The 27,938-nt window shown below is 42.1% G+C and overlaps 1 protein-coding gene across 1 annotated transcript in view; it reads right to left on the bottom strand.

Annotated features, from left to right (window-relative positions):
• ETV5 (ETS variant 5) overlaps positions 1-27,485 on the bottom strand; it is a gene marked incomplete at its 3' end in the record, with an annotated part of 28,404 nt that extends 919 nt beyond the window's left edge. The window contains exons 1-5 of the mRNA XM_021708783.1: positions 26,855-27,485; positions 24,259-24,376; positions 24,040-24,127; positions 23,862-23,909; positions 23,718-23,768 (exon numbers count right to left, since the gene is read on the bottom strand). Coding sequence (XP_021564458.1) covers positions 23,718-23,768; positions 23,862-23,909; positions 24,040-24,127; positions 24,259-24,303 — 232 coding nt within the window. The remainder of the gene's footprint in view (positions 1-23,717; positions 23,769-23,861; positions 23,910-24,039; positions 24,128-24,258; positions 24,377-26,854) is intronic.
• Between the last annotated feature and the right edge of the window lie 453 nt (positions 27,486-27,938).

The raw sequence follows: 27,938 nt of genomic DNA, 5'->3' as shown, positions 1-27,938 counted from the left end.
ACATGGAGGTGGTGCTTTAGGTTTAGAAGCCAATTATGTATTTCATACATAATTCTGAGAGGGCAAAGTAAGAATTTTTCAAATTAAGATGACTTATTTACAGTGTCAAAAAAATCTGAGGAACAAAAAAGCAGGTTTGCCTTTTGTCTTATTTAGGCACTAAATTGTTTCAGGGAGAGCATTTTAGCCAAAGTAGAAAGATTCCAAAGATGCTACACCATGAGGGCTGTCTTCTAGCTAAGTTAGATGGTTACTCCCTGTCCAGCAACATTAGAGGGCTGAGAGGAAGAGCAAGTTAAGTTTTCCACTGTATCAAACTTCTCATTAAACAGCTAGCCACAGTCACTGCTCTGTGACCCACTAAAATTTTCAGTTTGACTCAGTGTCTACTCCTAACACTTTCAGGAGTTAGGTTAATTCTTAGTGATCATACTAGGTAGAACGAGCTGAATGATCATCACTTTTCTGTCTGATAAAACTGAAAAATCTTCTGGCCAACCAACTTCTCAGGTACCTCTTGCAACCCCAAATTCTTCAGGAGTGAACACATGAGATGACTGATTCTATCACAGATGACAAGGTTATAAAGCAATGTTGCTGCAAAGTCCTGCCAGCAATTGACGGGAAAGGACAGGTTTCCATAATTCCTTGCTTAAATAATGCCAACTGCTTTTCCTGCATACATGAAATAAGTTAAGAACTAGCAGATTATATTTGGAAGTCATTAAAGTCTCTCTCGTGATTTTTTAATGGTGACATCATGGCAGCCAACACTCAATTGTTATCAAATGTTTCATATATTCAGACACAGAAAATAGCTAAGTTTGCTTGAACGTTGCTAGTAAATGACAAAGGAGAGTCAGACAATTTGACACAGAAAACCATTCCTCCAATGCAGTGGGGATCCTGGTAGTTTTCAGCACTGCCTCTCAGTCACTGCCCCTCCTCCCTCCCGTTTTCTGCTATAAACGTTTTGGCAAAATAATGAGGAAAGGTAATAATGCCCTAATTTAAATTAAAGTTACATGTCCTTGAAAAGGTTACTTTTCTTACTTTGGTTTTATTTATTTATTTATTTTGAGTTGGAGTCTCATTGTCGTCCAGGCTGGAGTGCAGTGGCATGCTCAGGGCCACCCCAGTGTTGACCACCTGGGCTCAGGCAATCCTTCCAACTCAGCCTTCTAAGTAGCTGGAACTACAGGCACGTGCTACCACACCCGGCTAATTTTTCTGATTTATTGTAGAGACGAGGTCTTACCAAGTTGCCCGGGTTGGTCTCAAACCCGTGCTTAGGCAATCCACTTGGCTCAGCCTCCCAAAGTGTTGGGATTACAGGCGAAGCCATTGAGCCCCGCCCTTACTTTATCTTTAGATAATCATTTGCAATCACTGTTTTACCTAAATTTGGAAAGTAAACAATTATAGTACTGTATTATTCAATTTTGTTATTTCAGGTTTTGGAAATGTTTTGACATTTTTCATAATATTATTATAAAAGTTACAAGTTCTGCTGACAAAACTAACACCAGGGGGTAAACCGAAGTTGCCCAGAACAAAAATTTTATAATGGTGTCAGGAACCGCATATATTCATTTCAAAAGAGAACTTAAGCTGCTAGCTAATTCTGATGTCTTGATTTCTTCAAATCTAGACAGTACTCTTAGCGTGTATCACACCATTTGACTCTAAATTATATAGTATCTTCTACCCCCCAAATAATCTCGTATTGGAATCTTATGTTCTCTATACAATGGGGAAGATCAAGAAATATTTGATGAGTGGATTTGAATGGATTGTATTTCCAACTTGTTCTTAACCTGGAAGGCAGGGATTACATCTGCCCTACAAGACTGGGTACAGTGTTAGGTACAAGTACTTCATCCCTCAGGAATCAACCATTTGAAAGCGAGACGAGACTGGAACAGGGCAGGAATGAGAATGGAAAGTTTCACAGATGTACACTGACAGGAAAGCCATTGGGGGTCCTGAGATTGGTGAGGAAAAAGGCTCAGTTCCTCAAAGGTCTGCTGGACCAGAGGATGTGTGAAGAAGCCTAGTTACAGCATACAATAGAGGCTGGTGTATTTAAAGCAGGAACTCAGGGCCAGGAGCGGTGGCTCACACCTGTAATACCAGTATTTTGGGAGGCCGAGATGGAGGAATGCCTGAAGCCAGGAGTTCAAGACCAGCCTGGGTAATGTAGTGAGACCTCGTCTCTATTTCATAATACATACACAAATAAAGCTAGCAAGCCAGCCAGCCAGCCAGAACTCAGAAGCCCAGGGAATGCTCCTGGCTTTCAGTCCGTTTCCTCATTTGTAAAATGAGGTATGCAGTGTTGCCTTGAGAAGTAAAGAAAATGGCATAGCACTTTGCAGATGGTGCTGTGATGTGTAATTATACCCTGTGCTTTCAAAAATAGAGTATTTACCTTTGCACAGCTGACTTTCTAAACGATGACAGACCTAGGACTATAAAGGATGGCAGCATATTGGAATCAAAGGAGATCATGAATTATTGAGGAAGTTTGAAAAGAAATGTTTAAAAAATTCACTATTTGAGCTAATAAACATCTTCTATAATTAGAAACACAGAGTTTAAGCTCAGCATTATAGAAGATGTGTCCACAAAGTCAGTGGTGTCCTGACAATAATTCCTGCTGAATATAGATTTCATTCTTTCCTCCTTTCATTAATTGATGCATTCATTCATTGAGTATCTTCTGTGGGCCAAGCATACTGGAGGTGTAGGGGATAGGATGGTAAGCAAAATAAACATGGTCCTTTCCTCATGGCATGCATAATTTAATGAGAGACCTGACTTCGGCATCTTCTCAAAGACTCAGTTAGAGATAGAATAGGGCCTCAGCACACTTAATTCAAGCACTTACATTTACAGATAAGGGCCCTGAGGCCCAAAGGAGTTAAGAAATTGCTCAAGATCTTAGGGCTGCTGTTAGAGGGGGAAAGAAGCAAGGGCTCCCCACTGTCATTTTCGCAATCTTTACCAAACTGACAGAAATGGGAGATATTCCACTTGCAAATTTATACATTAAAACCAGAAGGCGGCCGGGCTCGGTGGCTCAGCCTGTAATCCCAGCACTCTGGGAGGCTGAAGTGAGTAGAATGCCTGAGCCAGCGGGTTCGAGTCCCACCCGGGCAACTTGATGAGACCTAATCTCTACAATAAATCAAAAATTAGCCAGGCATGGTAGTGCGCGCCTGTACTTCCAGCTACTAGGAAGGCTGAGGCGGAAGGATCGCCGGAGCCCAGCAGGTCGAGGCTGCGGTGGCCGAGAGCGGCCACTGCACTCCAGTCTGAGTGACAGACTGAGACTCCAACTCAAAAACAAAAAACAAAAAAACCCCCAGAAGGCACAGACCTTTTTTCAACTACAACAACAAAAATACCACATTATACTTGGCTAAGAGAAAGTGCTCTGGAACAACAGAAAAAATGAATGAAAAGTGCTAATACCTGTGGAAAAGAACAAGGAAGACAGGCTAAGAAAGGGGCAGCCAGACAGACCCTCTGCCATTTACTTTGTGCCAAGTTGCTCTTCCATACCTTATTTTATTCAATCAGTCTTCCCAACTCAATGAGAAAGCTACTCCCATTGTCTCCATTTGACAAATAAGCAAGCAAGATTAAAGGTAACTCGCCAGATCTCACAGCTAGTAAGTGGTCAGAATTCCTACCTAAGCAGTCCTTAGTCATTTCATTACATTGCCTCCCAGAAGGAATCTGAAGAAAAAATATCAATAAAAAAGGGACGAAAAAAGTAGGAAAAGAGATGGAGAAGGAAGACAACACAGGAAAAGACAAGAGAAGATTACTTTCTGTCAGCTTTCAAGGCTGTATCCTCCTGTGTCCTCTGCACTCCCAGCACACCTCATACCCCTAAATGCATTCAAGGACCTATACCCTCCTTTCTTTATCTTTAGGACACCAAAATGCCCAGGGTCTCTACGTCACCCCTACCAGTAACTAACATTTCTGAATCTAGCAGCTTTCACTTTTTGTAATCCTTGCCTTTAGTTCTAGTGTTCCATCTAAAAGGTCTCATATCCTCCTTTCTATGATCCAGCTGATCAAAACCTTCAGTTCTTAGACAGTTGCAAGCCCTTTGATACCCTGGTATCTTCCATAGCCAGACTCCACACTGTTGCTATGACACCATCTCTTTCCCCAGATGCCCTGCCCTCTTTGAAATTGCTTCTGGACAATTCTCTTACTACCACTTCTGATACAAGAACACTTTGAGTGAGCTGTCTAGATCCCTAGTAAGGATCCATGTACCAATATCTGTGCAAGTCTCTGCTTGTTAGGGATATGAAAGAAAAGGAAGATTAGTTTATAAAATTTAATTAAGTTCACATCTGTAGGTATGTATAACAAAGTTCAATGTATTGCTTTGTAGACCACCATAACACCATTTTACATTTAGATATGATGTTCACACGTCATCCAACTTCATAGTTGCTTTTCTGATAGAGTAGGGAACCCCTTAGAAGATTTTTCACCTGACACAGGATCAAAAACCAGGCCTGGTCCTAGTCAATGCAATAAGGCAAGAAACATAAATACAAGGCAAAATACAAGTTTGATTGGGTACATAGAAAATATAAAAATATACACAAAGTATAAGAATCAATAGGCTTATTTAGCAAGGTCACTGGATACAAGGTCAATATGTAAAAAACTATTTCTATAGTAACTAAAATAATGTGAAATTAGAAAAATACATTTATAATAGCAACAAAAACATCAAATACTTAGGAAAACATCTAATAAAAGACACGTCAGATGCCTACGCTGAAAACTACAAAATGCAAAGGAAAATTAAAGAACTCTCAATAAATGGAAGGATATATCATGTTCGTGGTTGGAAATCTTGACATTATAAAGATAGCAATTCTCCCCAAGTTTATCTATAGGTTCAATGTAATCTCAAATAAAATCTTAGCACTACACGGAAGTGAGAATGAAGAAACTGCAATAATGCTTAACAAAATGGATGACTCTCCCAAATATGCTGAGCAAAAAGTAGCCAGAAACAAGAGTACATACTGTATAAATTAATTTACATTAAGTTCAAAAAGAGACAAAACTAATCTATAGTGTTTAAAGTCAAGCTGGAAGCTACTCTTGAGGAGATAGTGCCTGTTAATGGGGCATAAGGAATCTTCTTATATACTGTTAAGTTTTGTTTTCTGGCCTAAATGCTTGTACTACTTGTGAAAATTCATCAAGCAGCTGTACCCTTGTGATTTCTATATTTTATATCAACTAAATTTCTACTTTTAAAAAAGCACCTCTGTCTGGATAAATAGCACCACAGAGTTAATACTAAGATTTCTTAAAATTTAGAAAATCTGGGAGCCTGGGGTGAGAGGATCTTTTGAACCCAAGAGTTTCAGGTTGCAGTGAGCTGTGATAATGTCACTACACTACAGCCTGAGTGACAAAGTGAGACCCTGAATTTTTAAAAAAATTATAAAATCTTTCTTTTGTTTTGAGAAAGTCTTTCAAGGAAATAACCCAATTGTTTCAAAATAGAAAAAATAGATAAACTGGTCCATTCAAGAGAAATAATTCCCTCCACTGACAAAATCTGTTTCCTGCCTACAAGCACAGGCCTGTGGACTCTGTCCAAGGCAGCTACCCCATGCCAGTGCTAACAGTGAACTTCACTATAACAGCCCCAAGGATCAAAACAAAGGAAAACGCTTTTGTTGAATGTTATGATGAATGACAGTTCCACTCAAAAAGAATTTTTTTTTAGAAAGACAAAACCACCTTGTCTAGTAAGACTTTCCTTTGGTGTTTCATAGTCATCCAAGTTTCAATTTGCCACAGACTTTGTTGTGAATACATAAAACATTTATGTAGCTGTTGGGTGTTTAAAAGAAACTGTCAATCAGTTACAGTGTGGTCTGAGGGGGGAAGGACTAAGTCCATCCTTACTTCTCCTACTGCACACACAGGCGTGGTCCGCCTTTCACCAGTTGTCAGCCTTCAGGGTTGTTTTGGGGTTTTCCTCCTCCCTTCTTTTATTTCATTACCTTCATCTGGGGCAGACTCATCTTTCCCAAATCAGCTGTGCAGGCCTGACCTTGGAGGAGGGAGGACCTTATTTGGTCACACCGAATAGCCACGATCTTCTTACTTTACATGGAAAGTTGCATCTCAGAACGGAAGTTGACCAGAGCACCAACACCTGCTTCTGAACAGCATGTCCAAGAGGCTACATCTCAGGTGGCCAGTCTGTGTCTCTACAGCCTATCACAGCACTTCTGACAAGTGGGATGTGGAATATACACCAATAGCCATGACCAGATACTGCTCAAGATTTCGAAGTCATATTCCTACAGTGAGGACTTCTAAGCTTCTTGCTCTCTTGGCCACCAGCTTTGGATCACTGCTTCTCTCTTAGACCACTGCCATCCCACTTCACTTCCCGCCAGAGGAAGAATTATGTACTGTTTAGTTCAAGAACAGGGATGAGAGGGGAGAGAAGCCCCAGACATCTGCCCATACTATGCTTTGGTGGAGAAAATAAGCAGAACATGAAGAAAGAAGGTAGAGAAAGAATATCAAGCAGAGGGACATATACATTTAAAAATGACTCTGACAGGCTGGGCACGGTGGCTCAGCCTGTAATGCCAGTATTTTGGGAGGCCAAGGCAAGAGGATTGCCTGAGCCCAGAGGTCTGAGACCAGCCTGGGCAACTTGGTGAGACCTCATCTCTACAATAAATCACAAAAACTAGCCAAGGCATCATGGCACGCATCTGTAGTTCCAGTTACTTGGAAGGGTGAGGCGGAAGGATCACCTAATAAGCCCAGCAGGTCAAGGCTGTGGTGGCTGTGAGTGTGCTACTGCACTCCAGCCTGGCTGAAAAGAGTGAGACTCCAACTCAAAAAAAAAAATGACTCTTGTAAAACAGAACTGAAGAACCCACTAGGGAATAGCAGGTGTGATCTCTTCTTCCTTAACCTAACCTTAACTTATCTGAGGATTCTTTGGCAAAGACCAGCAGGCTTTAAGTCACCAGAGGGAGTGTACCCTGGGTTTCCAATATACTACTGCCTAATGTTAGCTCTGGCTTTTTTTTTTTTTTTTAACAAATTCTGAGACAAAGCTCAAATGGCTAGTTAGTAGGAAAAAATATGTAAATAGGATAAGGCTTATTTTTTAAGTTCTGCCAAAATACCAGAAGGGGCCAGAAATCTTTATTTTAGGACTGAGTGGATTAGAAACTCACTTCAGGCATTAAATATATTATTACTATCTCAATAATCTTTGTAATTGCTACAGCAGCACCAATGAATGACAATAATAGTAGATAATACCCTGTTCTGAGAACTAAGAAGGTTCACAAGGAGATAAGGTAAGTGAGTATGTTCTGGCACTTAAAAAAGAATATCTGGAAAAGGAGATGCCTTTTAGATTTTCAAACCAAATAAAAGGCATGCTCAAATTCACTTAACATTGATCCTGCCTGGGAACAGTTTCCAAAAATAAAAATTGGCAAAGTTATCAAACTTAGTTAGGGGGCACAAGTTCTAAAAGCAGAATTGGAGTAGGTATGGGAGAAATGTGAAATTTTTCCTTAATATCTAACACAGTTAACCTTTGTAAAGATAATTTCTCAAATTTAATATAGGGAAAAAGTATCCAGAAATACTCAAATCAACTACTGAGCAAGCTGTGCTAAACATTTTTAATGAGTCCCCCAAAAGCCCTCTCCTCAAACATGCACACTCTCCAACGCAATTATCTCCATCTGTGTCATTCTATTTTTCTGCCAGTGTTTTAAGGTCACCATAATAACACTGATGTGAGAAGTGAGAGAATCAACTATATAGGAGGTTTCTAAGCCCACGGTCAGCATTTCTGGATGCTGTCTGCATTTCTATATATTCTTTTAAAATATACCCTTATAAAGTCAACAACTACAAGACAACTGGCCAGGACTCTTCAAAAAGGTCAGTATTATGGGGAAAATTGAAAAGACAGGGAGACAGTTACAGATAAAGAATGAAAATAAATTTAATGTGTGATTCTTAATTGAATCCTAGATCAAAAACAATGTCAACATCATCCATAAAAGACATGTGGGGACAGTTAAGGAATTCTGAATATTACTGAAGATGTTAATTTTTTAAGACTGTGTAGGAGAATGCCAGTCATTGGAGAGGTACAACAAAGTATTTAGCAGTGAAATCTTATAACGTCTGTAACTTGCTTTCAAATGGTTCAGAAAGGTGTGTAGATGTGTAGGTGTGTGTGTGTGTGTGTGTGTGTGTGTGTGATGAAGCAAATGTAGCAATATTTTTAAAAACATAAATCAATAAAACAGATATATTCCATTTCCTCTGAAATATTTGACGGAATAAAAACCTTTATCTATGGTTGACTAACACGTCAAAAGTAGAAATGCTAAGAACTTCAAAACCATGCATTCACACATAAAGAAAGCCACCCTTTGCCTATTACTGAATTGGAAGGATAATATAGCTCTGGGAATCTAAAATTACATAAGGATAAATGTTGGTCATACTTAATGTCTAAGCCAGTGGTTTTCAAATATTTTGTTGACCCTGGCCCACTTAGAAAGGACAAGGGAACACTCCAGAGAGGGCAAAAACTGCCCATGGTTGATACTTCTACCATATGGGTAAAAAGACAGCAATTACCCAAGTACAAATGATCATCAGAAATAACACCTATCAGTAATACCATATACATACTAATTCCCATATAATAGGAATTAAAATAGACACCCAACTCAAGACCACAAAGCATTCTTAAGAAAAAAATAGAGAATTTCCATTTCTTGTGAATATATGTGCACAACAGGTTTAGAACATTACCAGAACAGCTGGACAACTAATTATATTTTATCCCCAGAGTCCTCAAGAGAGCACAATGCAGCCATCACCAGCCCGTGAAGCTTGTTAGAATTAAAATTCCCTTCCTTGAAGTTCTCCCTTCATTCTCTTTCCTCATGACCAGCTGGCCTAGCCTCTTCTAAACATAAGGGCTGAGTAGGTCTGGGACTAGGGGAACAAGAGGAAGCTGGGAATGGGTGGCCTAGGTTTTTGCTGCTCTGAGCCCTAGTTTGGTAAAAGGGCATAAGACTTCTGGGGACTCCAATGGGCTCAATCTAGCTTACCAGGCCAGGAGATCAGAAAAGAATATGGAACTAAAGACCTAAATTGTGTTAAACTAAGTACACTGACTTGGAGAATCCCATCCCCTGTGCATTTATGTCTTAGGAACCAAGAATGGTACTAGGACCATGGTGTGGAATCAAGGGCCTCCACACAACTCATAGGAGACATGACAAACACCTAATGGAGCCAATACCTATGTGGGCATACCACATACAGGGGCTGAAATTCTAGGGCAGACTTTCTGCTATCTCAAACTGCAAAAACAGCTTCATTTGTTCTGTGCAAATTCCTGTGTGAAGAAAGCAAGGCCTGTGCTCTGGGATAGGGTTTGCTATTAGCTAGTAGAGGGAAAGATTACTTTAGGATGGCACAGCCGCAGTATTCAGAATTTTAGACTGGTTATTAATCATGGTGGTGGCAGGGGGTTCCAGTGTTGATGACTCCAGGATTGTTTTTCTATTTGTCCTGTTTCTCAGCAAGAACCAAAGAACTGACTATCATCCTGGTGGTATATTTCAGGGCTCCAGGGTATACAGCCAACCATGAAGTAGCAGAATTCATCAATGTACAATTATAGAAGCCCTTCCTATAAGGCTAATTATCATCCTCTGTACAATAAATAACGCAAGAGCCAAATTAGGAAGTGGTAAAGCTAGTTCCTAGAACATTTGGCTACAGGAATCAGATTTCTCCTATGCAGTGGGAAAAAACTACAGTCAGCAGAAGAGAGGTTTCAGGAATTGGTGTGTGGACAAAATGACTCTACTGTTCATGATTTAGACCTAGAAACTTGGAGTAATTTAGCTCAAGAAAAAAAGGCTTTGAACTTATCATCATGATATGGACTATGGAAGGGACAGATCCAACAAATAGGGTTAAAAATACATTGGTACAGTGATAGGAACAGAACCAACCTAAGATGGAGATTCAAGTTTTTGAAGTTTTGATGACCTTGCATGAAGATGGCTGGGAAATACCAGAGTGAAATAATGACTAATGAAATTAAAGCCAGGCCTTGCTACAGTGGGAAAAGAAGTGAAGGAAGGCGACATCTTTCTTGCCTTGCCCATAAGAGTAGATGAAGTTATATCAAGTGTTTGGAAATTCAAGAGCAAGGACCTTTTTGGGGGAGGATTTTGGAGATGCAAGCTGAGAAATTCTGTTGGTAAATTCCTATTAAAAGATGCTAGGCACTCTGCTTGAAAGATAGTATAGAAACTATCTCCAGAGAGCTCATTCTCAATTCATAAATTAGCAGAAACACGATTATTAGGAATATTGGAAGATTAATTTAGAATTCTGAAAATCAAAATCTAGAGGCCTTGAACATAAGAGCTAGATATTAAAGTGAGGAAATGGAGATTTAAAAAGAACTGGATCAGCTTTGAAAATGTATAAATAGTATTGGTAGAGAATAGTACCTGAAACATTACTAAGAGGCAACCTGCAAAGGTAGTGGAATTTCTCCCAGAATACAGGAATTAAGACTTATTGATACAATTTTCCCCACCTAGGTTTTAAATTAGACAACAGAACTGATACTGTGAAGAAGTCAGAACCTTGAGACCATGTCTGGAAGCCTCTCTTACATTTCCTTTTTACCTCAGACAACCTAAAATCTCTGTTTTAGACTCAAGCAGACAATAGTAACATGGGTCTAGGTTGTGACACATATCATGGATTGGGCTTGTAGAATGTTGCTTTCTCTGGGGGAAATGCTGGCTGTATATAGAACTGGTGCTTTCATGACAAGATCCTGTAGAGTTCACATTGGTTCTAGAGTGTGAGGCGTTTGTATACAGCCAGCGTTAAGCTATTTTATGCCCTTACTGCTCCCTGGAATATGGACTATATGAGATATAAGGTAGAGTCAACAATGGAGGACTCCAGCTCTGAATGTGCCAACATACATCAGCAATTCCATCTTGGGGTGGGGTGGGGGGGCTAGGTTGTAGCTTCTATTAGATCCCTTCTGGCTAGGGTAAAAGCAGAGGAAGATGAAAATGATGGTTTAACATTTACAAAGGGATTTTAATTGCTTTGTGGAAAGGGGGATTGATTTGACAAGGGGGTGAGATTGTATGAGAAATGGCTTTAGTTGGGGACATTCTTACACTGTTGGTATGAGAAATGGCTTTAGTTGGGGACATTCTTACACTGTTGGAAGCATATTATTTGAACTATAAGGTTTATATTATCTAGTGACTTCATATAATGCAGGGGTAGGGGAAATGATTTAAAGGTTTGCTTCTGCTAGGCCCAGCTCAATGATTTCAACATTTAGCAAAAAATTTACTTCCTCCCCTCCCCCCACTCCCATGGTCTCTTCCAGCAATGGCAGCAGCTGGCCGGCAGAATTGGTATCTCACACTCAATTCACCATCATCATCTTGGTTAGAAGCCCATGAAAGCTTGGGAGGTCACTGAATAACATATAATTTTAACCCAACAGGTAGGAAAGTACCACTCAAGCTGACCAGCTAATGCTGGGGGGGCACTCCCCCCTTCCAGAGAGAAGAAATGTGATCCAGGTCAAGGATGACACCCAGGTCCAAAAGGGCAGACAGGAAGATAGGTGAAGCCATAGATTCCACTAGAAAGAGAAAATGTGGTCCTCAAAGCTATCTACCTCCTCCACGGCATGAGGCTGAAAGCTGCTCTCACCTTCCAAAGACTGACAGGGTCTACGGAAGAGCTTGAGGTAACAGGACTGTGCACAGGGAGGAACAGACTGGCCTGTTGTAGGTCTTCAGTGTAAAAGAATCATCAAGGTCACTATAGGGCAGTAGCAAGTTTGTCAGGGTAGAGAAGTTGGCAGGTCCTGCCCTTGGACACTAACTAAGAGGACTGGTTGCTAAAGGATTTTGGGATACTGGCCTTGTCCTTTCTTTATCTCTGTCAATACTAACAATGATGACACAGTGATTTCTAAAGATTTCTATTCCAAGTCTGGCTAAAATAGAAGGAAAGAGATTCTTTGCATTACTGCTCCTTTTGTCCTCCTCCTAAAAGAAGTGGTCATGTAAGTAAGGAGAAGCCCACCTTTGGCATATGTACTAAATTAGGAATGTCCTGATTCATAGATGGTGACCTGTGGGTAAGAATGATTGTCACTGAATGGCTGCATCTCGTTCTTGGGATAAGACTGCCTCTTTCAAACGGTCTTTTCTAAACAGAAAACCCCTGTTATGAAATAAGGAAGAAAACTGAATACCAATGGTAGTAGAGAGATTTTTCTTGACCCAGATGAACTAGTTTCAGATTTACTTCCTTTAAGTTCATATTCTTTCCACACTTCAGCATTTTTCTTGAAACAGCTTGGGTTTCTGCAGTTCCTTTTCGTCAGAGGACTCATTTAACTTAACAATTTAGGATAGTTGTTTTAGAATTCTGAAACTAGAAACCCTCAGAGGCCTTGAATATAAGAGTTAGCAATTCAAGACTGGAAAAGAAGCTTAGAAAAGACCTAGACCAATTTAATAAGGGGGGCTCATGTATTAATGGGTATGAGGCTCTTCCATAAAAACATTATTTTATATAGAATACCTATTTCTAATCACATAAGAGTGTCACATCTCAGAACTTGTGGGCCATAGAGAAACCAAAGCATTTAACAGTCAAGTACAAGGCTTGTCTGGGTGTACAGGGCTGGCTGAAGAGAGTCTAGATAAAAACAAGAGGTTCCTCTGGCTTCAATGCACTGCCCCTAGTCTACCAGGGACTGGGCCTTTTTAGACCTATAGCCACAAAGCTGGCTCCCACCTGGGGTGTTTGGTTACTCTCATGCTTACCACACCAGACACCAGTAGGATAAAAATGTGACCGATTGGCCTGATTATAACAAAAAGACGATCTGAGCATTATTTGAACGAATGTTTTACTACTTTCCGAGGACAGCTGTCCAAAGAATTTTAATATTCAACCCTTACAAATATGATAAACAATGATTTGTTTTCTCTTTCTTTCTTTCTTTGAGTCAGGGTCTCACTCTGTTGCCCAGGCTGGAGTGCAGTGGCACAATCACAGCTCACTACAGCCTGGAACTCCTGGGTTCAAGTGACTCTCTCACCTCAGCCTCTTGAGTAGCTGGGACTACATGTGTGTTCCACCACACCTAGCTGGTTTTTGAATTTCTGTAGAGACGAGGTTGCTCTATATTGCCCAGGTTGGTCTCAAACTCCCGGGGGTCAAGCTATTGTCCCTTCTCAGCCTCTCAAAGTGCTGGGATTATAGGCGTGAGCCATTGCATCCAGACTATTTCATTTTCAAGATCAAGAAAGAGATCTAAAGAGAGCCCTATTCTTCCAACTCCAGTGTTGTTAGAGACAGGACAGCTTCCTCTACTGTGGCCTTACATCAATCACAGTGGATTTTACTATGAGCAGTTGCTCACAGTGGAATACAAAATCAGGATAAGGGGAAACAGGATATTTTTCCTGAAAGGAAAAAAAATGCAAAACTAAACCTTAAGCTTCAACATTCCTTCTATAATTTACTCCCAACTTATATAATTCTCATCTAAACTGGCACTAAAGTGAAATGTTAACAGTACTTGAAATAGGATTTAAGCACTGTGGAAAATCTTCAATTTCAAATTGAAAAATTCATCCCTAAAAATCTGACAGAAGATCCAAACCCAAGGAAAATGGGCTTCTCCCCCAGAACCATTCCCTTCTATCTATAGTCCCATTACTCCTAAAAGCAGAAACTCAGCAAGTGCGTCAAGGGTGCCTAAACTGTGACTTGCTCTCTCTAGCACATGCAGTCTTACTGGGAAACATAGCATTAGCTGCTCAAAGTCTAAATGCAGCCTAGCAACACTTGGCTAGTGTATGTGTTCAAAAGAGGAAACAGAAAATGAAAAATAGCCCCAACTAGTTTTTTTTTCTATTTATCGCTAAGGTCATTCCAAGGACTCTCAGAATGCAGCCTGAGACCCTTTACAGTTACTTCCCCACCAGATAAAGGCTGGTGTTGGGGCTGCTGGAAGCTGGGGTGGGAGGAATAGAGAACTTGGTGGTGTGTAAGCTGCATGCACCAGGTATCAGACTGTATGCTGAGTAGGCACTGTGGCTGAGGCAGGTATAAAGAAACACATGACAGGGCTCCTCTGCTTTTGAAGAGGTTTACAGCCCAAGAAACGTGATTTGTTTCCTGTTTCAATGGGAATGGAAATTGGGAATCAGAGACGAAGTTTAATATTCGTCAACATACAGAATACATCAAAACCCTATGCTATTTTCTCCTTATTCCTCAAGAAATAAAAATTCCATGGCTGGTAGGAAAGAAATCAAAAGGGAGTTAGGGAAAAGCAGAAATTTTCTAACTCAAGATATCCCTCAGCACGAAGTTCTCCCCCCTCGATCATTCTCTATTAAAATTCAGATTAGAAAACTTGGGGTGGGCTCCAGGATCTGGTCTTTACTGTGGGTGACCATGTGGAAGAGACATCCCCCCTCTTCTATTCTACCTCTTCTATGGGAAAAGTATAAAAGACCCTCATTAAGTGTTCTTTCAGGCAATTACAAAGCATTTCCAGGCACTCAGCTGAAAAGTGTTTATGTAAGCTAAGTCCTCCTCAGCTCCTCTGGAGAAGCACACGTATCAGCATCCTCCTCCACAGCTGATATCTAGGGTTACCTCCTGAGAGGTTTCAAACTCTCTCACAAAAGGACAGTCTTGCCCAGGCCTGTCTGTTTTTTTTTTTTTTTTAAACAGGGAAGGGAAGATGTTCTTGTAAGACCAATTTACAGCAAGGGAAGTATTTCAGAGAAGAAAGATCCCTATGGCAAAACACAAGTGCAAACTGTCTTATTAGGGCTGTGAAGATGAGGAGTAGGAACTAAGAAGAGCTCTTTAGAGGAAATTGCACTGGATCATTACTATCAAGTTTTGTTTTGTTTTTAAACTGATTGTCCTTTTTATGTTTATCATACATCCCTGGGTTAGCCCACACAGTGTTTTGTGGATGTGTCTGTGAGCTGTTAGCCATGTTAGAGGATGCCTATGGTCGGATGCAGCCAGGCATGGTGACTCGTGCCTGTAATCCCAGCTGCATGGGAAGATCACTTGAGGCCATGAGTTCAAAACCAGCCTGGGCAACACAGCAAGACCTCACCTCTAAAAATAAATAAAGAAAGAGTGGATATATTGAAGCATGTGTACCCCTAGAACCTGGCCTAATTTTGGTGTGAGGAAGTCACTCTAGCTTTTCACCTAACCCTTCCCATTTGCTCAGGGGCTGGAGGGTTTTTTTTTTGGTACTTCCTGGGATGTTCATTTTGGGAGACAAAGCATTTGATTAATGCCCAATTGAAAGGCTACTGCAATAGTGAGGTTCCTCCATAGCTAAGTACCAGAGTATAGGCAGGTAAAATGACATCTGCTAGGTACGGTGGCTCAAGCCTGTAATCCCAGCACTTTGGGAGGCTGAGACAAGAGGATTGTCCCAGCCCAGGTATTCAAGACCAGCCTGGGAAACTTGGTGAGACCTAGTCTCTACAATATATCAAACAAAATTAGCCGGGTGTAGTAGCATGCACCTGTAGGTCCAGTTACTTGGAAAGCTGAGGTGGTAGGATCGCCTGAACCCAGCAGATTGACGCTGGGGTGGCCGTGAGCGTGTCACTGCACTCCAGCCTGGGCGACAGAGTGAGACTCTGACTCAATAAAATAGAATAAAAAATGAAATAAAATGACATCCGACCACAGGGGAAAATTAAGCAGGAGAGAAGAGAAAGTCAAGGAGTAGAGAAATTCCAGCTTTGTCTCCCCCGTGGTAAAATGTAAGCCTAAGCAAGAAATATCTGCATTGTGGCAGGTGAATGTCTGAGTTCTTCAGGCCTGGAGTAAAGAGGGGAGATCAGAGTAGAAGAGCAGGCATCTTCAATGTCGAGGTAAAGCCACAACCCCATAAAGGAGATAAAAGGGTAATATCCTCTGATCAAGTCTCAACACCTCCCTCTCCAGGGGAAGCTAAACCACCCTCTTCTCCATTACCACTCCCTTTAGACAGCTACAGCCTAAAATGAAAGACAAAAAAAGGGGAGTGGGTTTGACTACCTTTGTTGGTCAGTAGCACTCCTTCCTCATAATTTTAGACTATCAGTCTGGCAGTTTGAGGGTTAATGTCAGCACTTAAAAGAAAACTCAAACTCCATTAAGCCCAGGCTTGGAGAACAGGGAGCAGCAGGGAAGCCAAAGGAAACTAATTTTGGAGACTCTCCAAGCTGCCAATCACAAGCACATTTCTAACAGTCCCAGTGTTGTTAGAGTTGGTTGTTTTTCCACAGGCTGCACAATAGGGTCTGGTTATTCATTGAAAAAGTCTGCAAGTGAGCCCCGCCCTCCATTCACAACCAATTTGGAATGCTCCATTCAGGCAAGAGGGGGAATTCTGCAGCTCAGTTAGCTGGGGCAGACCTAATAGCGCTCAGTGTCCAGCTGTCACAGCAGGGACGCTAGCTCGCCCAGTAGGCTGTGTTTATGTAAGAAATTCAGGCACTGCAGGGGCGCCTGTCCCCTGTGCATCCTCCCTAGGATTCAAATGGCCAAGACCTTGTGGAAATCTGCAAGGGTGTGAGAGTCAGCTAGAAGTGAGGTTGGGGAGTGCCCTCTGGCAAAAGGGGAAAGGCAAAAAAGAAAAACTATCATGTGCAGCCCTGTTCAGAATCTGACTACAACTGAGAGAAAAAGACTTCAGTGGTATTTTCTCCTGCCCCAGGCTTGCTGGTTTGCATGAGGGGCCAGATCTCTCTGGTAGCCTGCCTCTCTAGACTTTCTTTCCCATTCAGTCCCAGTAACTACATTGGAGCCACCTGGCTTCCTCCCCAGGGCAGAAGGACTCTGAAGACACTACAACATTTTCTGGCTGCAGAAGAGGAGGAGATAAACTACCTACGTGACAGTTTCACAGTTCCTTTTCTTGGCTCCAGATCCAGCCTGAAGGGTTTAGAACACCCTCCTGAATGCCCATGAGACATCAAAAGGGAAGTGTAGGGAGATTGAGTTTGGAAGGTGAATCTACTCCAGACCTTGCAAAGTACAAGCCTAAAAACTGGTTTGGGTTCTTAGAGATTTTCCCAAAACCTTCAATAATCACCCTGCGGGCGAGCTGATGGACCCAGTCTGACAACTAGAATTTATTTCAATGAAAAGCATACTTCTTTATGAAAATCAAATCCAGGAGATAAATTCTAGCTCATGGATTGTTTCCTTTTTTCATAACATATTTGGCTATTTTCAAATGTCTTGCGTTTACTTCTTCTCATTGCCTGCCCCTACACCCCGGGCTCCAGTGAACTCAGTGCCGTAGGAAGCATTTATCTGCAGTCTTTCTGACCATAGGATCCCCATCAGCTTGGAACTCCTGGACTTTCAATAGCTAGATCTTATCCTGCTCTCTGGAATCTTGCACCCTCTGCTGCAATTTTCCCCTAGATGCTTCCTTCTTCTAAACAGGGAGGTCTTTTGTTTGCTATGCAGGGCTCTTTTATGTGGGGCTCTTCTCCCTTTAATATCTGAGTTGCTAGCCCTCTGTCATCTGCCCACCAGGTCCAAAGGTGTATTTACATTATGGATAAAACTTATACACTCTCATGAGCAGGCACATACTAGGGGCCTAGTATCTTGCCACTCCTTTAAGCTGAGCCTAGAGGGAAAAGACAATGATAGAAACTGACGACCAAAGCCTCTGTTAAATGAGCTTGATGAGTTCACAAAATGAATTTTTAAAAAAGCAACCTAATCCGGTAATGGCATCAGCATGCCTGGCACTTGTCCAAGAGCTGGGAGCTGCAACATGACAAGCCTTGAGCTCCTTGGATTCCAAGTGGAGAAGCACTGTGTGCCAGGGCACAGATGGGGCCCAAGCTGCCTCAAGGGCAGCCGTATGCCCGAGAGGGGGCTGTCAGCCTCTGAGGCTGGATGTACTTTACCACCATTAAAACCCAAGAAATGTGCGGAGGGAACAGTCTCTTGATAGAGAATCATGCAGCCCACTCCACCCTACCACATGTAACATCTTTCCTGGGACTGAAATTAGAATGATACTACTGGATGGCAGACAGTAAAAATTTTCAGCTTCATTATGCTTCCCATATCTTAATCTTGTAAAACTGAAGAAGGCTGAAAAGTAAGGTTTTAATGGTAATTTCCTGATTGAGACCAGCAATTTTGTTACTTCTGGCACTTACATAAGCGATCTTGACACAGAAGTAATTCCCCATCCCAAGTCTTTCTCACCAAATACAAAGGACTGGGTTTTATCAGAGGACTAAGCAAAGAGGCACAGATGGGTAAGAGAAAAATCCATTGTTTTAAACAAGCCTAACTGAATTAAAATTAGATAAAAGCAGATTTTGTTGAACATATAGCCCTTTAGATAAATGAGTACTCTAGGTCTTGGGTCCTTAAGAGTCCTGGGTCTAAGGATCTTTGAGGCTATCAAAACAGGAAGGATTTCAAATCATTTAGCGCCCTCTCAGCAGTAAGGTAAGTGGGCTAGCTAACAAAGACTTTGAAACACTGTAAAGCCTGCAGTCAAAGAATCTCTCCTGCATGTTTTCTTCAGCATTCTTCTCTTCCTTCTCCCTACCTTCAGAACTACTGGCTCCTGGAAAGTATAAACTGATAGACTTGTCTCCCCCAAGCTTCTTATTTTTAAAGTGCCTACTGTTTTCTTTCTTATCTTGCCAAAGGGGCGGGGGGGGCAAGACTTCGGGATGATCCTTTCAAATAGAAATGGCCCAAGACCACATAGCAAGTAAATGTGGAGTTGTGCTACATCACACCTAGGACGAAACTGCTATAGCCTGACCAAAAGAAGTACTGCCTCTACTATATTAATCTCACACATTAAAAAAAAAAAAATTCAGCTGAATAATCTCATAGTGAAGTAGGATTAAGATCAACGTGTTTTAGGCTCAAGGGCTGCCATAACATTTAATCCTGTTTCTCCAGTCATGTATTGAAATGTATTTATGAAAAGTCGATTTTATCAGTTAATTAGCTGGTCCTTAGGAAATTACTTGTACTTCCTTCAGTTGTTCCATTCTTCTTGAAACACAGATCTAAAGAGAATACTTCAAGGGGAAAATGGGACCATTTGGATTTTAAAACAATAGTCTAAATTATATTTGGTATGGAGACCATAATTTTGAGTAAGATTTTATCATGCCCTCTCTTCAGCATAAAGTATTATAGTTATTTAAGAAGCTAACAGGTAGATATTAATAACATCACAGTGGAAACAACTGAGTGAGATTAAAAAAATCAGAACTGAAATCTGCATTTAAAAAAACTGCTATTTACCTATGCTAAAATCTAGTAATAACACTTTTAAGTACCCAAGCAATCAGTTCAGAAAAACAATGGAACACATCACTTTACTTCCACATCAAATCACTCCAAGTTCCAGTCTTATTCATGGCTTTGATTTGCAGTTAAATCTGTGAAAATGTACAGTAAAGATGTATATACGTCTATGTACTGACCCAGATTCCTTGGTTTAGTAGTTTATGTGTTAATGTACATATTTAGTAATAAATACATTTATACAGATATATACACATACACAAACACTTGCTTATAAATATACAGGATACAGGTACATAGTTTTAGCTGTATACATACTAATGTGCCTTCTAAGAAACATGATGGTTTTTATAATTTTTTTGTTTTATAATTTCTCTCTTCCAAATTCTAGATGGAAAAACTCAAAGCCCCAACATAGTTAATAACTTTCTCAGGATCACAGAAGGAAGAGAACAGAGGTGTTGGACTGACGGTCTGGCAGTTTCCCCAAGACTTTCTTGAGAGTCATCTGTAGGTATCTGGAATAATGGAGAGCCTTGAATATACCTGAACATGTGAGTATTCCCCGGCTCTGCAGGGAGTGCTCCTTTAAGGATATTATTTTATACTATTTTTTCTTTTTTCTTTTTTTTTTTTTTGAGTTGGAGTCTCACTCAGTCACCCAGACTTGAGTGCAGTGGTCGCTCCCGGCCACTGCAGCCTCGACCTGCTGGGCTCCAGCGATCCTTCCGCCTCAGCCTTCCAAGTAGCTGAACTATAGGCGTGCGCTACCACGCCCGGCTAATTTTTTTGATTTATTGTAGAGATGAGGTCTCGCCAAGTTGCCCAGGCGGGTCTCGGACCCGCGGGCTCAGGCAATTCACTCACCTCGGCCTCCCAAAGCGTGGGATTACAGGCTAAGCCACCAAGCCCGGCCCACTATTTTTTCTTCACTTCGCCTTTCTCACTTCCCATTTGCCCCCAAGTCACTAGTCAGTCTCTCCAGCTAGCTGAACCTTTTATTATCCCCTCTGTAAAATAAAGGGGTTGGGCAAGACTGTCTCTACAAGGGATGTCCAGTTCAAATAATCTGGGATCTTCAGGATTAACTCTTGGACCAAGGGACAGTGAGGGGCACTGGCAGAACCCCTAGGTCTATAGGTTTCTATTCATTTGAATTTGACCTTTAAGAATTTCCAGGTAGAGTATGCTTTACTAATGTCTATATTTGTGAGAAAGAGGTGAAATCTCTATAGTTAGAAGTATGCTGGGCATTTCCATAAGACTTGTAAAATCAATGGTTTCATTTATTCAAGTCACACTTAAGGATGGATGCCTATGGGTAGGGGACCCAAATCTGAAAAATTTACAAAATATAATCTCTTCAGAAGTTCAGCTTATAGTGCTTACTTTTAAAAAGTCATAATCTTTAAAACTGATATTCCAAAATAAAAATGATTGCCCATATTACTTAACCTTTTTCTTTTACACACACATACCACACACACACGCTCACATACATATGGCAGAAAATTAATAAAATAATTGTTCGGGGCATCTGACTATTGCCAGTGGCCACTCGTGTGAACATTTGTTACACACATTTCTGATAGCTTAGGAAAAAGGTTTGATTTCCCCTGATAAAGATAAGTTTGGTTTATAGTTCATTGATTAAGTCAAACTAACTCACACAGTTTCATCAAATTTGACTGAGTTTCTTTCCCTCTCCTGAAAAAATCATGGGCTCTTCCAGAACATGACTGGAGTGGAACTGCTCTTCAACACAAGGCTGTTTAGTGCGCACAGAGAAGTAAGAGCATGGTCCAGCTGTGGGCTCTGCCAGCTCCTCCCACACCCCTTCCCCCCACCCCCATGCTTCTACACTGTCATTCTGAACTGCAGTCAAACATAATAGCAAGAATAAGTGGTTCAAGGATGCACCACCCCACACTTGTGTTCTTGCCTAACCTCTTAGGCAAATCAATCTATTTAAATCTATCCTCCAAGAAATAAAGAGCTAGAGAGAGGGAAAGAATTATTAAAAGACTTTTCTAGACTTACTCAGCCATCTGTTTTATCCTTAAAAGATAGAAAAGCTCAAACTTAAGAAGTTAAAGCAAAAAGCACACAAAGTAAAAAAAACATCATACTTGGTAAGCAGAAACATCTCCCAAAGCACCTCCATTTAAGGTATGGAATTTTAATTAAAGAACTTAGCACAGTCTATTTGCTGAGCAGAAATTATTTCTTAGGAGCCAAAACACATTTATTGATTTCTTCACTTTAGCCTATTCCTACAGATAAATATCTCTCCAAATATAAATCCTGCTTGCTGACAAAGAACATACCCTTGCTTCAGCACATGCAATCAATTTGAATGCAGTCCGTCTCATCTCCCTTTTAACTCTTTTGGGTTACAGAGAAACAAACAAAAGTGTCATAAAAGCATTTCAAAGAACCTCTGCCAAGAAAGCCACCTCCCAAGCAGACTGCAGTTTATGCTGCTTTGAGCAAGAACTGGAAAGGCTGGGCCAAATTGTCAACACAGAACAAAGTTGGATTACAAACCCTGTCTTTCATCTTATACACACACACACACACACACACACACACACACAATTTGTGTTATCTTTAGTTAGCCTTTCGGTGGCAAGCTTCCCAATCACTTGAAAGCAATCAACAGGCAATAATTAACATACATTTACTTTCTATAGAACACATCCACAGCAAGCTGTGACAAAGCTAAGGTAACCATGCATCTGTGGGTTATAGTTTATTTCCTTTTAAAGTTTCATGGCATTGTGCCTTGGACATGAGGCCTATCATTAAAAAAAGTTTAGCTGAGCCGGGATCGGTGGCTCAGCCTGTAATCCCGTGCTTTGGGAGGCTGAGGTGAGTGGATTGCCTAAACCCGCAGGTTCAAGATCCGCCTGGGCAACTAGGCGAGACCTCATCTTTACAATAAATCAAAAATTAGCCGAGCATGGTAGTGCGCGCCTGTCGTTCCAGCTACTTGGAAGGCTGAGGCGGAAGGATCGCAGGAGCCCAGTAGGTCGAGGCTGCGGTGGCTGGGAATGTGCCACTGCACTCCAGTTGGGGTGACAGAGTGAGACTCCAACTCAAAAAAAAAAAAAAAAAGTTTAGCTGGTACCTCTGTTCTTTTGTTTAGTAGATTTAGAATACCCAGCATTTATTTAGACTCAAAGATACCCTCTCTCTGGTGGCATTTCTAACACACATACACACACCAGAGATAAAACAAAGCTGGAAGAATTTGTTGGTGCAAAATGAGAAATTGAATCTTTGCATGGCTCAGGTGCTTGCTATTATAAACTATGACTAAGAGACATGAATTTCTCTATGATGCAACTCTCAAGAGAGGCAGCATTTTCTCCAGGCCTCTCTTAAACCTGCTCATTCGCCAGTGACTAATGCTCTCTAGAGCAGCCCTGTGCTGCTCAAATTTCATCAGCTAGCTTTGTCCTTGATAGCTCTGCCTGGACCATAAAAGCTCCCAAACCTGTTAAGGACAGCCCCAAAAGAGATGTGCAAAGCTAACCATGCCCCTGCCAGCACTGAAAGCCATCTTTTGAGCTTCCCACTGCATTTGATTATCTCAAGTAATGAGCACTTAATGACCATTTTAAGAAAAAAGTTTACTCTTCTCTGAACAGGAAAGCCATGAACGGCAACTACATGAAAAATAAGAGCAAATCAGGTTAATCTGTGACCATCCCTTCAGAGACAAAATTGACAACATGTTGGATGAAACTAAAATTAACTGGAATTTTCCATTAACTAATCTCTGCACCTTTAAAAGAAAGAAGAATGTCACATTTATGATTCACATTAAAGACTTAGTTTATAAAACAAATAACGTAAACTATAAAATAATGTCTTATTAATAGATGTTTGGTCCAACATCTTATATATTATGTCAGTTAATTTATAGCTTTGAGCTTGAAGTCTTGCAATATAATATTCTTAAGGCAAAAAGATATTTAGGATGAAATTATGTTCAGTAAGTAAATTTTACCTGCAATAGAGTAGAAGCACTTTAGAAATCATTTTAATAAGAAATAAAGCAAAAGTTTTCACGGTTAGCTCAAATTATTAAAAGAAACTAAATGCATACCACTGTCCAAATCTGCTGGCTATAGCTGAAAAGAATATTCTAGACATGGATGATCCAAGACCAAACAATTTCAGAACAAATGTGTCACCACCAGAAAGGTACTTACAGTTATCAGACTGAAAATCTGGGACAAACTGTTCATCATCAGGAACTTGTGCTGGAAAATAGATTTTTATTTTAGACCTTTAAGTTTTATTAAAAAGCACAATAAAATGTTTTATATGGAAAATAGGACATCCAAGAAACTTGCCTTCAGCTAACCAAGCCTCTTGAAGTTGACTGAGATCCTGAAACAACTCTGAAATTGAAAACAGAATAGCCCAGAATGAGGATATTTCTTCTAGAAGAAGAGGGAGAAAAGTCTACATGCTGCTGATACTGGGAGTGATTCGAGGAAGCCACAACATAGGAAGGGAAAGCTTCACTACCTTCAGAATCATGAGCCAGATCTGTGTCCAAAAACTTCCTCTTTCTGTCAATCACAGGCCGCCCTCTACATTCCTCAGATCGAGATTTCTGAAAGAGGCCAACAGACAGTGAAGACTCAAGCGTAGTAAAGAGGCCAAAGGGGGTCAACCCCGTAAACCAATAAGGAGTCTCATATTGAAGAGGAAGGACAAAACAAACCAAAAGCCACATAAACTTACCCCTGGGACCATAAAAGGAACTTGCTGATCATAAAACCCATCCATGGTGTTTCCAGCGTCTCTAAGATCACTTTGAAAGGTTTCAGCATTGAGTAATTTCTAGGGGGAAAGGATCCTCCTGTAATACAAATTTGGGAGATTTTAACCAAGGGGGAAAAAGAAATGAAACAATTTTATACTGCTTTTTCCTAGGGCTCATGCAAAATCACTATCCTATGAAGCACTTAAAGCCTACTCAAGGTGTGAGCTTTACAGACCAATGCTGGGCTTGATTAATGGTATCAGAGGTGCACAATGTACCTTAGTGCCAAATCCATTTACCCAGTCATCATTTTATTTCTTTTCTTAATCATTAAAATTAAAGATTTGGTACTGTCTGTCCCCTACCAAAACAAAACAAAACAAAACAAAACAAAAAATCCACTGTATTTTCATTATAAAAGGGTGATTTCAAGATTCTCTCATATAGAAAATCCTCCAGGACATTTGTAGTAGGGTTTTCAAAAAAGAGATAATTTTTGACAGTACAGTGACAGGAAGTAGAGAAACTTTCACACACAACTCTTTATTTAAACCTAAACCCCTATCCAAACAGATTTGTGTCATGTCACAAATATCTCCTTAGCAACTCACAAGATATGTGATATCACTAACTTTTAAAAGAATAAAATATCTATGAAAATAATGAATAAAGGAAACGAAATTCCACTGCATATATTTTAAGTGCATCTCTAACAAAGCCCTTTTAAAAAGCATTAAAAGCAAAAGGTCCATAGAAAGAAAATTCAGTTTGTTGCTTACAGTGAAGTCAATTTTCCTAAACATACCAAAAAAATAAAACTAAACTCATTTTAGCTCTGGTAAGTGCTGGAGCTAGGAAAAGAGGCTAAGGGTCAAAAGAGAGAGGAGAGAGCTTTTTCTAATTTGGGAGGAATTAAATAACAATTTTAGGAAGGTATCTTCCTGAACTACTTTATTCTTTAACTAAAAACACAGTTATGTCAACAAAATGAGAGCATTAATTTCACTCATTCTAGCTCTAAGTAATGCAAAAATGCTTAACGAATAATTTCTTTTGTTTAACTTGTATACACATTTTAAATAGGAAACTTTCCCCCCACAGTGGACAATTCCATCCAATTTGTTTTTCACACTGTGTGGAGCATATCAAATTTTCATAAGTGAGCAGGATACAAGGAAACCCTTCACAGCCAGTCTCCTCCTCAGCACTTTGACCCAAGTAATCAGATATTTTTCAAAGTCAAAGGAAAGAGAGGAGCAAAACAGCACGCAGTTCATAACTTCCTAGAAAAACACTCCTGCCAACCTGCCTGCGTGCCTTCCAAACAGCATAAAAACGTTTAGAATAAAGCCTCTTCCTCAAATGTCATCAACCCGTATACAAAACCTGAGAAACCTCAGCAGTGAGCTGAGGGGCATGAAAAAGAGTTCTCTGTCGCCTATGAAAATCTGTCAGATTAAATTGTGGCCTTAAAAACTCTGCACATGTCTGATGTGGGGAAGGGGAAAACAAGTAAGAGACCGGCGGGGGAGATATTTTCGGCGTCTCATGACGAAATGCTTCATGAATGCCCTGAAGAGCAAGAATACCTTTTTTTAAAAAATCAAAGAAAAGAAACTGCCATCAACAAATCCAAAAGAAGCACTGATGAGGATCTTAGAGCAGCTCTCAGAGTTCAAGGGCTAGAAAAACTGCGTGCAAAGTATGATTTTTGTTCAAAAGCCTGAAGGAAAGCCTCGAGTTCGTCCAAGAGTTTAAACCACTTCCTTTGTGCCCCCCCTCCTCCCCCCACCCCCGCCGTGCCCCCAGGAAAACTTTAACGCGGCGCGGCGGCGCGATCCAGGCCCCTCCCCGTGGCGCGCAGCGGGCCTGGTTTTATGAATGGAAGAGCGAGCCGCGGCCGCCACATCAGGTAGAAGCTGTAACTGGATCTCTCGCGCAGGGCCCCATTCACAAAACAAGACACACTTCCACCCAATTCCCAGCCTTCCCCATTCATGAAAACTCCTTCGGCTGCGCCCCCACCCCCACTCCCAACGCATGCCCAGCCTCCGACGCAGGCCCCTCACCCCAGCGTTTTAGGAAGAAAGCTCAATGCTTCATTCACAAAAAGGGAAGGGAAAAAAAAAGCCGCAGGGAGCAGCGAGCCAACGCGAGAAACCCGCTTCATTCATAAAGTCACCCACATTCATAAAACGAGGTGCGGCGCCAGGCTCAGCCGGTCGCCTCTAATCCACCCCCACCCCCACAGCTCTCCTTGGCACCTCCTCCCTGACCAGGAGTTCGGTTCCCCCCAGTTTTCTCCCCACTCTGAAAATGCGGAGCACCCCCCCCCCAATCCAGTGCGAGTCTCCAGCATCTCTCCGTTCCCCCTCCGCGCCCGTTTTTTTCCCACCCTCCCCAGGCCGCCGTGCTGGTGCTCCCCAATGATTCTCGAGAGTCGCCGCGCAGCCTGCCGCCCTCAGCCCGCTGGGGGTGGGAGAAGGGGGACGGGGTGTCCACTTTCCAAAACCTGAAACTTGCAAGGCTTGCACAAGTTCCTGGTCGACCCCCACCTCCGCAGGCTGCACATGCCTGTGTCATTTAACCCCTCCTGGTGCTGGGGGGGCAGGACCTCTCAAATATTCCCCCCAAACTGTCTCCTGCCCCCTCCTCCCAACTGCAAAGCTCCGCCAAGCGTCTCTTCTCGCGAGCCTCCAAGTCCCCTCGGGGCTCTTAGATCTCCAGAGACTGTAAAGCCTCGCAACTCTGCGCTCCCCCATTTCCACCAGGAGCCCCCGCACCTCGCGCTCCGGCGCGCCTCCCCCACGACGTGCGGAAACCTGCTCTCCGCGCGCTCCGGAACCGTTAGCCGCACCCGCCGGACGCCTCCCAGGAACCAAACCGAACCGGGCTGCGGGGGGAGGGGGCGGTCAGCCTGGAGGGGGAGCTCACCCCAGACAGGGCACCCCGACTTTGAGGATTCTAAATCAGCCCCTGAACTCTCGCCCACGGGGCCTTTCGGCCCCATTGCTGGACGCCCCCTCCGATTACCCCTGCCCCCGCAACGCCCCCTCACCTGAAGCAGCCGCTCTCTTACCCCTTGCAGCGGCCCCGGCGGCGCAGGCGCGCTCACGCACGCGCGCACCGGGCCTGGGCGCCTAGGCGAAAGGCTGGGCCGGACCGCTCCGGAGACGGCGAACCGCTCCGCGCACCAGCGGCTGGACTCTGCGCCGCAGCTGCCAACCGGGCTGGAGCGCTGGCCCGGCCCCCGGCGGCCCGCTGCTCCGCCCACCGCCATTGGCCCGCGGCCCTAGCCAAGCCTCGTTCCCATTGGCCCGAGGCCGTTCCCGCAGCTGTCCATCACCCCTTGTTTACCCTGTCTGCGGGCAAATCCAGCCGAGCCGCCCCATCAACTCCAGCCCCCATTGGCCGGCGGTACGTCTCTCTCCACCCCCTCAGGGTCTGTTTTACATAATTTATGCACCGGGGCCCACTAGCCAATCAGCACAGACTTGTTTATATAATGAATGTAAGGACGTTTTTCATTCATAAAAAACGCGACCTGAGGGGGAAGCTTAGCTGAGTCAGTGAAGCACTTAAAGGGGCCGAGGCCAGGAGGAGTAGCCGTTACTTCCCTTCTCGCCGCTCTTCCGACTTTTTCACCGAGGCGTGATCT

The sequence above is a fragment of the Carlito syrichta genome, unplaced genomic scaffold (genome assembly GCF_000164805.1).
Source record: "Carlito syrichta isolate Samal-C Ts95f unplaced genomic scaffold, Tarsius_syrichta-2.0.1 Scaffold63716, whole genome shotgun sequence".
Taxonomy (NCBI): domain Eukaryota; kingdom Metazoa; phylum Chordata; class Mammalia; order Primates; family Tarsiidae; genus Carlito; species Carlito syrichta.
This window is presented reverse-complemented; position numbering and strand designations above follow the sequence as displayed.